The sequence below is a fragment of the Nicotiana sylvestris genome, chromosome 7, assembly GCF_000393655.2.
Source record: "Nicotiana sylvestris chromosome 7, ASM39365v2, whole genome shotgun sequence".
Taxonomy (NCBI): Eukaryota; Viridiplantae; Streptophyta; class Magnoliopsida; order Solanales; family Solanaceae; genus Nicotiana; species Nicotiana sylvestris.
Window position 1 is genome coordinate 31,232,790 of NC_091063.1, and position 13,811 is coordinate 31,246,600.

The window sequence follows — 13,811 nt, forward strand, 5'->3', positions numbered from 1 at the left end:
ACAACTGTTTATTAGCAAATTGAAGTAAATAAAACATTCAAGAAGAGGATATTCTGGGATGTGTCTGCAGCAGATCTCACCTGCTACCATTCCTTTTTATAGTTTTCTAATTGTAATATTCTGATTAACCTCTATGTTTAATTTGTAACCACTGCAGAAAACATTTTAGTATATGCTTCTTTTAAATTATACTTACAATATTTGGATTGGATCCAGTTGTAGAATATTTCTTTGTTTTGTAAAATGATAAACGGGTATAGTAATATGGCACGCATGTTGAGGATCTAAAGTGATCGGTAGCTATAAAGAAGCAAAGCATATATATAAATAAAGAAAAGATGGAACAGTATTGAGTGCGCCTGGCAAAAGTTGCAGCTGGCACTGCTATCATCACTATAGTTATTCCAAAAACAAATGCAAAGAATAAAAGTGACTAACACCCCCGAATCCCCCCCCCCCTCCTCACAACTTTCTTCACTTCAATCAAATATCATTTGATACGAAAATGTGTATTCATTCATTACTTATAATTAGAAAAACAGTATTATAAAGACACATATCATATACTTCCTTCTTTATAAAGATACATATCATATACTTTCTTCGTTTTAATTTATGTGAACATATTTGATAAGGTATGAAGTTTAAAAAAAAAGATTTTTTAATTTTTGGTATAAAATGAAACACATATATTTTGTGTAAGTATAAATTATTGCATAAAGACAAATTATTTCTATATATGAAAAAGGATCATTCTTTGTGATACAGACTAAATTTTTTTTTACATAAATTGAAACGATGAGAGTATTTAATGAGTTAGCGTTAGCACTAAGTTTCCTTGTCTATATTTTTATTATTGCGGTGCTTATGCTTTTCTGAGCCGAAGGTCTATTGGACACAAACTCTCTATCCTCACGAGATAAAGGTAAGGTATATGTACACACTACCCTCCCAAACCCTACGATATTAAATAATACTGACTATGATGTTGTTGTCGTCGTCACAAGCACTAAGTGCATAAGATTGCAACCTAATGCTACAATTTATTTCCTATTCAATTTTCTTAATACCACTACTTTGATAATACCCGACACATGAGGTGTAACTTTATGGTTGCAATTGTGTTTTCATTTCTACATAGGTTCTCTATTATTTTTCCAGGTTTGACTGTTATTTTTTTAATACGGTGTCTGATATTTACTTATGACCCGATTAATTCGAATTTGTGTCTCCAAATCCTACTTTGACGGTAGAACACACATTATCAAGGACGATTCCATTTCACAGCTCGAAATCGAGATTGGGATAAAAGGATACTTACTACCCACATGAGAACCTCGTGATATCTATGACTGCTAAACATTTTCTAATAACCAAGTTCATGCGGTTAACAATCAGAGGATGGAGAATTTAATTAAATTTTATGGTTTCAACTCTAAAGGTTTTTTTTTTGCTACGAACCTATTGTATTTTTAAATTATGGGTTCAAACCTATTATTTATTATAATTATAGTAAATTTTTATACATAAATTTATAATACGCGTCGAAAGTATTAGGTTCAGTTGAACTCGGCGTTGCAACTCCACATCCACCTCTGTTAACAATGACTATCTATTCGGAGGAAGTTGCAAGTTTAACATTAACCATAAGTCCATAACGATAATCATACAAATACTATATTTTTTGCTTGTACCACTATTAAAAATTCGGCAAAATCGACCAAAGTTAGTCGATTTTTCAAAATATTTTATTTTTTAATTTTTTTTACAAAATCGACCAACTTTGATCGGTTTTCTTTGGCGCAAAAATGCGGGAAACTATCTTTGAGTCCCGCAAATTTATTTTTCGAGAAAGCGACCAACTTTGATCGTTTTTTTATTTAAAATAAATTAAAATTAATACTAAAAAAATCGACCAAAATTGGTCGGTTATTTCGGCCAGTCATCATAAAAAACCGACCAACTTTGGCCGGTAATTTTATTTTTAATAAAACTGACCAACTTTGGTCGATTATTTTCGTGAGAAAATACAAATAAAGAGTATAAATAAAATAAAAGACAGTTTTAAAACAAAATGCATCAATGGTCTAGTGGTAGAACAGTATTCTGCTACAGTACAGAACCCGGTTCGATTCCTAGATGGTGTATTTTTTAATTACATAATTAAAATATCGACCAACTTTGGTTGGTTTTTTTGGTAATTTTTTTTTTTTGAATTTAATTGACCGACCAAAGTTGGTCGATATTCCCTTCCGACCTTCAAAATACCATCTAGACGTAAATGGTCGTGTTTTGGACGGTTATTCACCATTACCGTTCAACTTTGATCGATTTTTTTGGACGATTTTGTCCAGATTTCTAGTAGTGTACTTTTACATACTTAAGTAATACTCTCTCCGTTTCAATTTATGTGAACTTATTTCCTTTTTAGTTCGTACAAAAAAGAATAACCCATTTCCTTATTTGGAAACAATTTACCTTTACACAATGATTTATAGCCACACAAAATATATGTGTCTCATTTTACACCACAAGATCAAAAATCTTCTCTCTTTTCTTAAACTTCGTGCCCAGTCAAATAAGTTCACATTGAAACGGAGGGAGTATTATTTATGCGAAATAATTTGACAGAGTTTGTCTAATGCACCAGTACCGTAGATCTCATTAAGGTCATTTTGATAAGCCTTTCTTGATTTTTCATTCTTGTAGTACAAATTTTAGGAGTGAGTGGCATTTTTTTCACTAACCGCGAAGAGAATACTTTGCTTTTTGAAAGGAAAAGAGATATCTCACTCTTTTTAACTGCTACTGCCAAATGACAACTGTACAGTGGCAGTGACCAGCTGTAATATTCCATGTGTTCAATTTTCATTGGTCAGCCAATGTACCCATCCTTCTCTCAACAGCGACTGGACCTACTGCGCTGCTCCCTACTATGGGACCAACTTTAATCCAGCTAAGCCAATAAGTGCTAACGGCTATAATATTTTGAGTTTTAACCTCTAACACATTTAGGACCGATTCCAACGTGGACAGTGATGTGTACGTAAATGCATGTTGACGTGGCACTCTGGCTTCTTGGTTAAGCCTGATCCGTTTGGCTATAAAAGCCACTCCACTCCCTTTGGCCCTCTTCAGATTACGTCTGAGCACTCTTAATCTAAGCTTCTTTATCTTTTCTTTGAAATTCTTCTGAAAAATGGTGTCTTTTCCTATGGAATTTAAGTGGGTTTTCTTGGGTATTTCTCTAATGTTGGTTGGTTTGGTTAGCTCCTCAAGATTTGAGGAACTATATCAGCCCAGCTGGGCAACAGACCATTTGACAAATGAAGGAGAAATTCTCAGGATGAAATTGGACAACCTTTCTGGTACTTGACATATTTAATATTGTTCATCAAGTTCAGTATTATAAGCTGATAATGTGACATTAACATTCTTATGTGCAATTTCAGGTGCTGGATTTTCATCAAAGAACAAGTATATGTTTGGGAAAGTTACTGTTCAGATTAAGCTTGTAGAGGGTGACTCTGCTGGAACTGTCACTGCTTTCTACGTAAGTTTCTTGCTTTGCTCCGCGGTAGTTGTTATTTTGTTCTTGTTTCTAGCCCCAATCACAATACTAAAACATAAACAAACTGTAACAATCTTTCATTGTGCTGAGGAAGTAGAAAAGTTAAAAGATTAACATATGTTGAAATGACTGGTCCATTTCATTGAATCCATTAATAATGAAATTTCCGGTGGCCGACAATATTAGTAGTGTGACATTATATCAAATTCAGTACATGTATTCGGCCATTGTTTCCTTGTGAACATCTTGAAATGCAATAACTCAAGCATTTACTTCCTTTTCACCTCTCGTCATATCCAGGAAATAGTTGCTCCCCTCTTGTCCAATTATTTTCTATTGGGTAAATGTCAGTTTGAGTGATCACATTTAGGAACTATATATTCTATTTATTAAGTAAATCTAGCTTGACTTTACTGACTATTTAACCTTTTTAATAATGAAATTATCTGCTTGCTGATAAGTATCTTCACTTGTGATATATATGCAGATGTCATCAGAGGGACCAACCCACAATGAGTTTGATTTTGAGTTTCTAGGCAACACTACTGGTGAACCATACTCTGTACAAACCAATGTGTACGTAAATGGCGTGGGTAACAGAGAACAAAGATTAAACCTTTGGTTCGACCCATCCAATGAATTCCACTCCTATTCCATCTTGTGGAACCAACACCGAGTTGTGTAAGTCTCCTTATTATTCCTATTGTTTTATCACATTAAATTAGAAAGATTGTTAAAATATATGAGACAGGGCAAGTTCCAACCATGGTATAAGGCTAACGTGCTGATTTTCAAGAATTGAAAAGCTAAAAGAAATGACTAATAGAGATTGGTTCCTTTTTCTTGACATGCTAAATGGGTCGTGCTTTTTTCAGAATGTCTTTCTTGATAACTCCAAATAATATAAACTACTAACACAAAGTTATCATATAAAATTTCTATTGCTTATACTAAGCTGTTAATTTTAAGTATTTGTGCAGATTTTTAGTAGATGAAACACCAGTTCGTGTGCATTCGAATTTGGAGCACAAGGGAATCCCATTTCCAAAGGACCAAGCCATGGGTGTGTACAGTTCAATATGGAATGCAGATGATTGGGCTACACAAGGCGGAAGGGTCAAGACTGATTGGTCACATGCACCCTTTATTGCATCCTACAGAGGATTTGAGATTGATGGCTGTGAATGTCCAGCAACTGTTGCAGCTGCTGAGAATTCTAAGCGGTGCAGCAGCAGTGCTGAGAAAAGGTATTGGTGGGACGAACCAACAATGTCTGAGCTGAGTCTGCACCAGAGCCATCAGTTGATTTGGGTCAGGGCTAACCATATGGTCTATGATTATTGCACAGACACTGCTAGGTTCCCTGTTGCTCCGGTTGAGTGCCAGCACCACCAGCACAAGACTCGCAACTAGGCCACATCTGTTGCTCTGCTTGGGAATTGTGGTTCAGTCTTGCACTGTATAAAAGATTAAAAAAAAAGAAAGACATGAACTCCATGTTGTTACATAATTTTGGTTACCTACTTTTAGTTTGTAAAAATTTAATCTCTCTGTTTAATGTTCATGCCTTTTAATGGAGTATTTTTCATATGCATTCTATACTTGGCCAAAGTATCATTTATTACTCCACTTTTATTGATTAAGGATGGAACCAAATCACCAACTGTTGCTCCTCTATTATTGATATGGTCCAGGTGTACGGAAACCTAATCAAAATCAAATATATATGGTCAAAAAGAATAATCCTTTTTATATTCTTCTCTCTCATATATATTTTATTATTATCTTTTATTTTAGTTTTATTTTTTTATTTCCATTAAATAAATCTTATCTGTTTTTTTTACATATTCATTCCATGTATTTTAACATATAATTTGTATGCTAATATTATATAGATTTCGCATATGAAAATGTAAAATTAATATTATATAAAGATAATAGGTATCTATAATATGATAAATTAAAAGGGTTAAATAATAATAAATAATAGAAATAGTTATGATGTAAATGAATAGTGTCACTTCAAATTTGTGATTACCCTCCAAAATGGAGGCAAATTTGGAGGTTGAGTTGGAGAAAAATTACATGAAAATGTAAAATTAATATTATATAAAGATAATAGGTATCTATAATATGATAAATTAAAAGGGTTAAATAATAATAAATAATAGAAATAGTTATGATGTAGATGAATAGTGTCACTTCAAATTTGTGATTACCCTCCAAAATGGAGGCAAATTTGGAGGTTGAGTTGGAGAAAAATTACTCTACTTTTTACTCGAAGATGGAGTTTGGAGGCAAAAATGGAGTAGGGTTGGGAGATGGCCTAAGCAGAAATCGGAATAAAGCCATGCTGTCACTTCCATGTGAACATTGTGCTATAGTTTGGTAATTTTATAATTTTGTAACTCCTAGTGGGTCCTGCTCAAAATTCACGGGCTGCATCTTGGCCCACGAGGTACAAGAAAAAAGAAGTCTGGGTCCATTGTTATTATTATTATTTGAGTGGGCCTATGATTCTTTACAGGATTAAGAAGGTTGTCTAATAGGTGGTCACTTCAGTGTTGGAGTACCCTATTAGTAGAAGAAAATAGTAGTGTCGATGAATCAATAATAGTGACTACACCTTAATTGAATTGGTTGGTAGCATGTGTGAATTGATAGAGGCGGGTTCAACTGATTTCAGCAACTAAAGTCATTGTACTGTTGGAATTATGGTTCGATTATACGATTTATTGAGATTTTAGTAGGTTTTTCATTTATATGTATATATATACTTCGTGTCGAAAGTTATAAATTCAAACGGTAGGCTACAAAAATCGATCAAATCAAAAATTTAAATATGAATTTGAATTCTTATTAATTCTCTATCTATTACATGTTACATGCGCGACTAGATAGAATGGCAGAAAAATTGCTCTGAAATTCAAATAAATTGCTGCTGGTTTGCAGCCAAGGTTAACGGAATGGCCGGAAAATTTCGAAATCCAATCCTACATTTCTTCTTCTATACATAAAGTTCTTCAACTATGTGTTCTTGATATACCATTCCAGAATCAACTTGAACCACCACAACTTTAATTTATGTGATTATTTTTAATCTGGAGTATAACTTTTCTTGATAGATATAAGACCCATCATTATCACATTAATCATATAGTAAATAGTTGTCAAAGTTGTAGATATCATGAAAGTACCAAAGCAGTAGTGGAAAAATAATTATTATTTAAGCATTAACTCGAGTTCAGACTGCTAATCAAATGAAAGATGCATTTAATGTGGCTGTTGCAGATCACATCAATTGGGTATTGATATTGAATATAATTAACTTTGAATTATTTAACCACAAAGCTTCTTTTAATGAACAAGGGAAAAGCAAAAAAAGAAATCAAATCATAAGACTTGTTATTTTCGTAAACCTCCTGGGGCATTTACTTTTTTGTTTTTGTAATGATACTTCATCCGTTCACTTTTACTTGACATATTTTGACTTTTCATATTCTTAAGAAATAATAATTAAAATGCATAATTTACCATGATATCCATATTAATTAATGCATATTTTATTGGATTTGAAAAAATGATTTGAAATGAAGTGATGAACTCTAGATTCATCTCTCAGCTGTGGCGGAGAAACCTAGAATAAAGAAGAAACAGACGAGAGCAAAATGAGCAATTATGCTCTGTTTCAACTAACTGAGCTAACAAATGGAATAATACCGTACATTTTATACTAATCTAACTACTTAACCACCTAACTCCTTCTAACTACAACTAATCATAATACTAACTTATTACATATAATTAATTATACACAACTGCTGCCTATAGTACTTGATTCAACACCCCTCCTCAAGCTAATGGTTGAAAGATATCTTTTCAACTTTAGCTTGGACATTAAGTAGTCATGCTGCACTCGACCAAGGCTCTTTGTTAGTAGATCAGCCTGTTGTTCTTTAGTGGGCACATGGTGTGTTTTGATCAGGCCTTGCACTAACTTCTTGCGAACAAAATGACAATCAATATCAATGTGTTTGGTTCTTTTAAGAAATATAGGATTGACTGCTATTTAAATAGCAACTTTACTGTCACAGTTAAGAGTTATAGGTTGCTCAACCTCCACCCCTAACTCTTTGAACATCCCTGTAAGCCATGTGAGTTCAGCCACTACTGAGGCCATGCTCCTGAACTCTGTTTCTATAGAGCTTCTTGCTATAGTTTCTTATTTCTTTTACTTTCATGAAATCAATGCATCCCCAAACTTCACCAAGTAACTTGTAACTGATCTCCTGGTCTATAGACATCTTCCCCAATTTGAGTCACAAAAACCTTCCAGTTTACCTGAGTCTCTAGATGGCATTAGAAGACCAAGTCCTGGAGAACCTTTGATATACCTTACCACTCGAAATGTAGCTTCCATGTGTCACTGCTTTCGTTTGTGCATGTATTGACTTAGAACTTGCACTATATAGGCAATATCAACTCTAGTCATAGTAAGATAGAGTGATTTGCCTATTAGCCTTTGGTATTTTCCAGCATCTGCTAGCAGCTTGTCTTCTGTTTCAAGAGAAGATTGATCATGAATGAACCTGTCATATTCTTCAGATGTGAGTTTTACGTTAGCTTCCAAAGGTGTACCAGCTGGTTTTGCACCACTAAGAACCATTTCTGCAATGAGCTCCAAGGCATACTTCCTTTGACTCATCACAATTCCTTTAGATGATCTAACAAACTCTATTCCAAGGAAGAATTTGAGTTCACCTAAGTCTTTCATTTTGAACTTTAGCTTTAAGTCATTTCCGGTCTGAAGAATCAACTTTTGGTTGCTCCCAGTACAAGCAAATCATCCACATAAACAAGCACCACTATTAACTTAGACTCTACTTTCTTGGTGAACAATGAATAGTCAAAGTGACTTTGAGTGAATCCAAGTTGTTGTAAAGCATCTGTTAACTTCTTATTCCATTATCTAGGAGTTTGTTTAAGCCCATAGAGGGACTTATGGAGTTTGCAGACAATGTGCTTCCCCCATGGCTAGTAAACCCTGGAGGAACCTCCATGTAAACATCTTCAAGTAAGTATCCCTGAAGAAAAGCATTGTGCACATCCATTTGAAAGATGGCCCAATGTTTGGCTGCAGCAATGGCAAGAACTTACCTGACTGTAACCATCTTGGCTACAGGAGAAAAGGTCTCAATATAGTCCAACCCCTCCTGCTGGCTATATCCTTTGGCTACAAACCTAGCCTTGTACCTTTCCACTGCACCTGAGGAGGTATATTTGACCTTAAACACCCACTTATATCTAATGGGAACTTTTCCAGAAGGCAGATCCACCACTGTCCAGATGTGATTATCCTCCAAGGCTGATATTTCACACTTCATTACCTCAACCCACTTGGCATCTTTGACTGCCTCATTGTAAGTTTTAGGCTCCACAATGGCTGAATAAGCAGCTGAAGTATCCCCAAAAGAAGGTGACACATTGGCATAACTGACATAATCTAATATTGGATAACAACAGTATGTACTTCCTTTATCAGGAACAATATAATCTTTCATCCATATGGGTGGCCTGTTCACCCTAATGGACTTTTCTGGTGTCATCCTGTGATAACATCAGGATTTAGGATATGAATATCATTGACTGTGGAATCATCAACAACAGCAGGATAGTCAAGAAGATCATCAGTAGGTGAAAGAGGCATAGAAGGGCCAACTGAATAAGGAGAGACATGAGATGTAAGAGAAGAAGAAGAAAAAGAAGGTGGGAACTGAGCATTCGCAGAACTACTTGATGAAGCAATAGAAATATCTAAAACAGGGAATAAAGTGGAACTAGTAGAGTTCAAGTGCTGAAAAGGAATGACATCCTCCTTAAACACTACATCTCTGCTAATATGAAACTCCTTTGTATGAATACCAAACATTTTATATCTATTCTATGTAGCAGAGTAACCAAGAAAAACTGCAGGATATGCTCTGGAAGCAAATTAGTCAGGTCTTCTAATGGTAGTTACATATCCTAGGCATCCAAAGACTCTCATGTGTTATAAAGAAGGTGAATGCCCAAACAAGATTTAAAAAGGAGTTTTTTTTGTTAAGGAGAAGTTTGTTAATGATGTATACAACAGTACTAACACATTCTCCCTAGAACCTTAATGGTACTGAAGCCTGAAATCTGAGTGCTCGAGCAACTTCTGGAATATACTTGTGTCTTTTTTCAGCAACTCCATTTTGCTGGGGAGTGTAGATGCATGAGCTTTGATGTATAATCCCCAGAGATCGTAGCAATTCTGAAATATGGGAATTAAGGAATTCACACCCATTATCAGATCTGAAAAACTTAACAGATGTTGAGTGGACATTTTTAATCATATTAAAGAAAGACCTAAGAGCAACAACAACTTCAACTTTAGTAGGTAAAAGGAAGAGCCATGTATACCTAGAACAATCATCCACCAAAGTCAAGAAATACCTTTTTCCATCATAGGTAGGGACTCTATAAGGATCCCAAACGTCAGCATAAATTGTATGAAAGCAGGATTTGGAGAATGTAAGACTACGAGAGAAAGGTAGTCTTGTTTGTTTAGCTAAGAGACATACTGTACAATGCTTGTCTTTACTATTACATTCAACAGCTTGAAAATCATAAGAACCATTTAGTTTCGGCAAAGTATCTAGGGGTGCATGACCCAATCTTTTATGACACACAGCTATACTCACTACTTTATTTGGAGCATTTATTGTATTTATAGAGTTTATATGCCTTGGAACATTCAAGGTATTTGCAACTGAGCTTTGACTTTGAGCTTGTAGTCCTACTGACTTATTTGGAGTAGAGTTGAACACATACAGTCCATCTTCCTCTCTACCAATCCCTCTCACCTGTCCACTAAAGAGCTCCTGAAAAATGAAGAAATTAGGGAAGAACATAACAACACATCTCATTTCTTTTGTGAGCTTGGACACAGATAAAAGGTTGTATTTGAAGTAAATAATATGAATCACATTAGACACTATTAGGTCCTTAAGAATAGCAACAGATCCTATGCGACTAACATGAGTGACACTACCAGAAGGTAAGTGAACCTTTTGCACCTTTGTTACCAACTGATTTAGCATTAATCAACAAGCTAGAATCATTCACCATATGACTTGAAGCCCCTGAATCAACAACCCATTTTGCCAGAATTTAGTAATATCACCACAAAATAGCATACCTGCTGCCATAACAGAGCCACTACACTCAGGTTGCTTACCTAGAAGTTGAAGAATCTGGTTGTACTGGTCTTGAGTGAATTGAGGGATTCCAGCTTGGAGATTCTGACTTGCTTGTTGCACCTGTTGCACCTGTGAGATTCCTGCAAAGTTAGCAGTAGATCCTGCTTGTGTAGGGGCAGTGAAATTATCAGACATATAGTTTCCAGCATTGGTTTGAGCATAGCTAACTGCATTACCAAATCCACCCTTCTTTTTTACTTAAAATCTTGTGGATATCCATTCAATTTGTAACAAGTCTCCCTAGTATGGCCTTTGAAGTTGTAATTTGTTTATGCAGATATAACACATAGAACCGTTAACCTGATCAAACGTATTTTTGAGGTCCATCCACACTTTATGCGCACTTGAAGCATAGACCATGCCACTTAGCAATTCAACACTCATAGAGTTCATAATCCACGATAGGATTATAGCATTGCATTTTCCCAAAGTTCATGAAGAACAGGAGGAGATTTCTCTTTTGGATATATTCCATCTACAAACCCTAGCTTACTTTTACCTAGCAGACTAACGTGCATAGTACTACTCCATAAAGTGTAATTCTCAGGTCCTGTGAGCTTGACAGAGATGAGAGAACTACCTGGAGTGTCACTTGGTTGCAGAAACAACGGATGATGCTGAACGATCACTGGTGCTACAGCTATAGATTCGTGGGTCGATCCATAGTCCTCGTTAGTAATCGCCATTGTCAACAGAAATCTATCTCACATAAATGCCAATAGCTCAAAATCGATCTAACCCTAATTTTGGGAATCGAAGCAATTGCTCAAACTCAAATGAGTAACTAACCGAAACAATTAAGGAAGATGATTCTGGAGTTAAACTCGAGTGATATAGATCATTAACTCAAGCTCTGATACCATGATGAACTCTAAATTCATCTCTGAGCTATGACGGAGAAAGCTAGAATGAAGAAGAAACAGACGAGAGCAAAATGAGCAGTTATGCTTTATTTCAACTAACTGAGCTAACAAATGGAATAGTACCGTACATTTTATATTAATCTAACTACTTAACCACCTAACTCCTTCTAACTACAACTAATTACGATACTAACTTATTACATATAATTAACTATACACATCTGTCAATAGTACTTGATTCAACATGAGTAATAAATATTGTGGGTATAACAGGAAAAGAAAATTTGTCTTCTCTTGATATACGTAAAGTGACAAGTAAAAATAAAAATCTATTTTTAGTATACATGCCAAGTAAAAGTGAACAAATGAAATAATTGGGATAGGTTGGTAATGTAAGTGGTAATAGTTTTAATCTCCTGATTCTCATGTCATATATGCTTCAATAATTCAATGCCAAAACGAAGTCTATTAGGCCCTATTTGCATAAAAAGATCAGTTCAGTGCACAAAATATTTTGTATTCACGTAGAATTCGAGGAAGGATCGCATCTCAATAGATATGATATAGACAACTTACCCTCGTAAAAGCATAAGTGGCTTATTCTATGATTTAAACTAGTAACCAATAGATCGGACAAAGACCATTTACCGCTGAAAGGCTCCATAAATATAGTTGTCCACAAGTAGACTACAAAGTTTCCTAGTTTCTGACCTAAACTTCAACAATTTAGTTTTGTATTGGGAATATAATTATCACTTTACCACTTACTTTACAGGAGTATTAATATCCACATATGCACTGTGTATAAGTGTGATACAAGTGTGTTCATAATAATCTTCCTACGTCGAATTATATATAGGACCACGAGAGCTCAATTAATCATTACGTTAAGAACAACATCTTTTCATTTTTTCCTGTTATCTTAATCTTTCTATATTGAATTATGTTAACGACCATCAGTTTAATTAACCATTAGCTAGAATAGCTTTCATTTTTCTTATACCTTAGTGCACAATAACTATTAAAATAGAAATTAAAAAAAAAAAAGATAAAGAGAAACAGCTGGAGCCAGTGAAATATTTATTATGACTGTGGCGGTATCAATTAAAAGCAGCATGATTAAATTGAGGGAGCAGCGCCTTTCAATTAATTTAAAGAGTGGGGCATTGAAATGAAAAAAAATCTAATCCTTTGGGTTTGGGGAATGGGACAATCCAATGCTTTTGAATTTGTGCTTCTCTGACACCAATTATTGACTTACCTAAACCTTTACTGTGGGGACCTTATTTTTTATAGTGGCAAAAGAGGCTAAGGGGTAGGGGTGACCAATCAACCAAAGGAGAAGCCAAAACTGTGTTCTTCACCATAAGAGCTTCTCATTTGGACCACATTAAAATCATGGTTCAATCTAAAAGGAAATTGAAAATAGCTGATGAGAGTTCAATTTCAGAACAAAACAATAGAAATGGGGACCCTTTGAATTATTTTTAGGGATTTGATTTGTGGAGATAATTCGAAGTGAAAGAAAGGGGGATATAACTTCTACTTATTTGTTTGAATTGTCCAAGTTTGAAAGGTAAAGAATGCCTTTCTACCGTAAAAGCTAGTAGGAAAAAGTTTTGTCTTTTTTCCTTTTAGTTTGTTCCTATCCAGTATCTCATTGCCCACCAAAATTCTTATTAAATAGCTATTTCAGGTTCAAGTCTGAAATTATTACTCATCTTTAAAAATGAAAAATCTTTTACATCTCAGAAAGTAATGTTGCTCAATTTTAAATAGATTAAGTTTTATTTGTTGCGATGTGAAAATTGTACAAGGTTATTCGCCATTCTTTTCACTTTTATTTTATTGTCAACTTACTGTAACACTTTGTTTACCCTAAAATCGGCTAACAATTAAATTTATACGCGATTTTAAAGACACGTAATATAACTTGATAAAAATTAAAAAGAATAAATTAGTATTGAAGTTGACGATAAAAGAATAAATGCAAACCACATGAATTGAACAGTCTTGGCCCTCGATTTCAGTCACCCTTGAACCAAAAATATTTCAATTGGCTTATGAACAGAATAACAACATAACGAAAGCTAG

General features: G+C 34.6%; 1 protein-coding gene across 1 annotated transcript; it reads left to right on the plus strand.

The window, feature by feature from the left end:
• The first annotated feature begins 3,019 nt into the window (after positions 1–3,019).
• Positions 3,020–5,165, plus strand: LOC104235051 (xyloglucan endotransglucosylase protein 6). Its single transcript, XM_009788719.2, has 4 exons — positions 3,020–3,368; positions 3,453–3,553; positions 4,059–4,252; positions 4,552–5,165. Exons 1-4 carry the CDS (start codon positions 3,200–3,202, stop codon positions 4,982–4,984), a joined length of 897 nt encoding a protein of 298 aa, XP_009787021.1. The 5' UTR covers positions 3,020–3,199; the 3' UTR covers positions 4,985–5,165.
• The last annotated feature ends 8,646 nt before the right edge of the window (positions 5,166–13,811 follow it).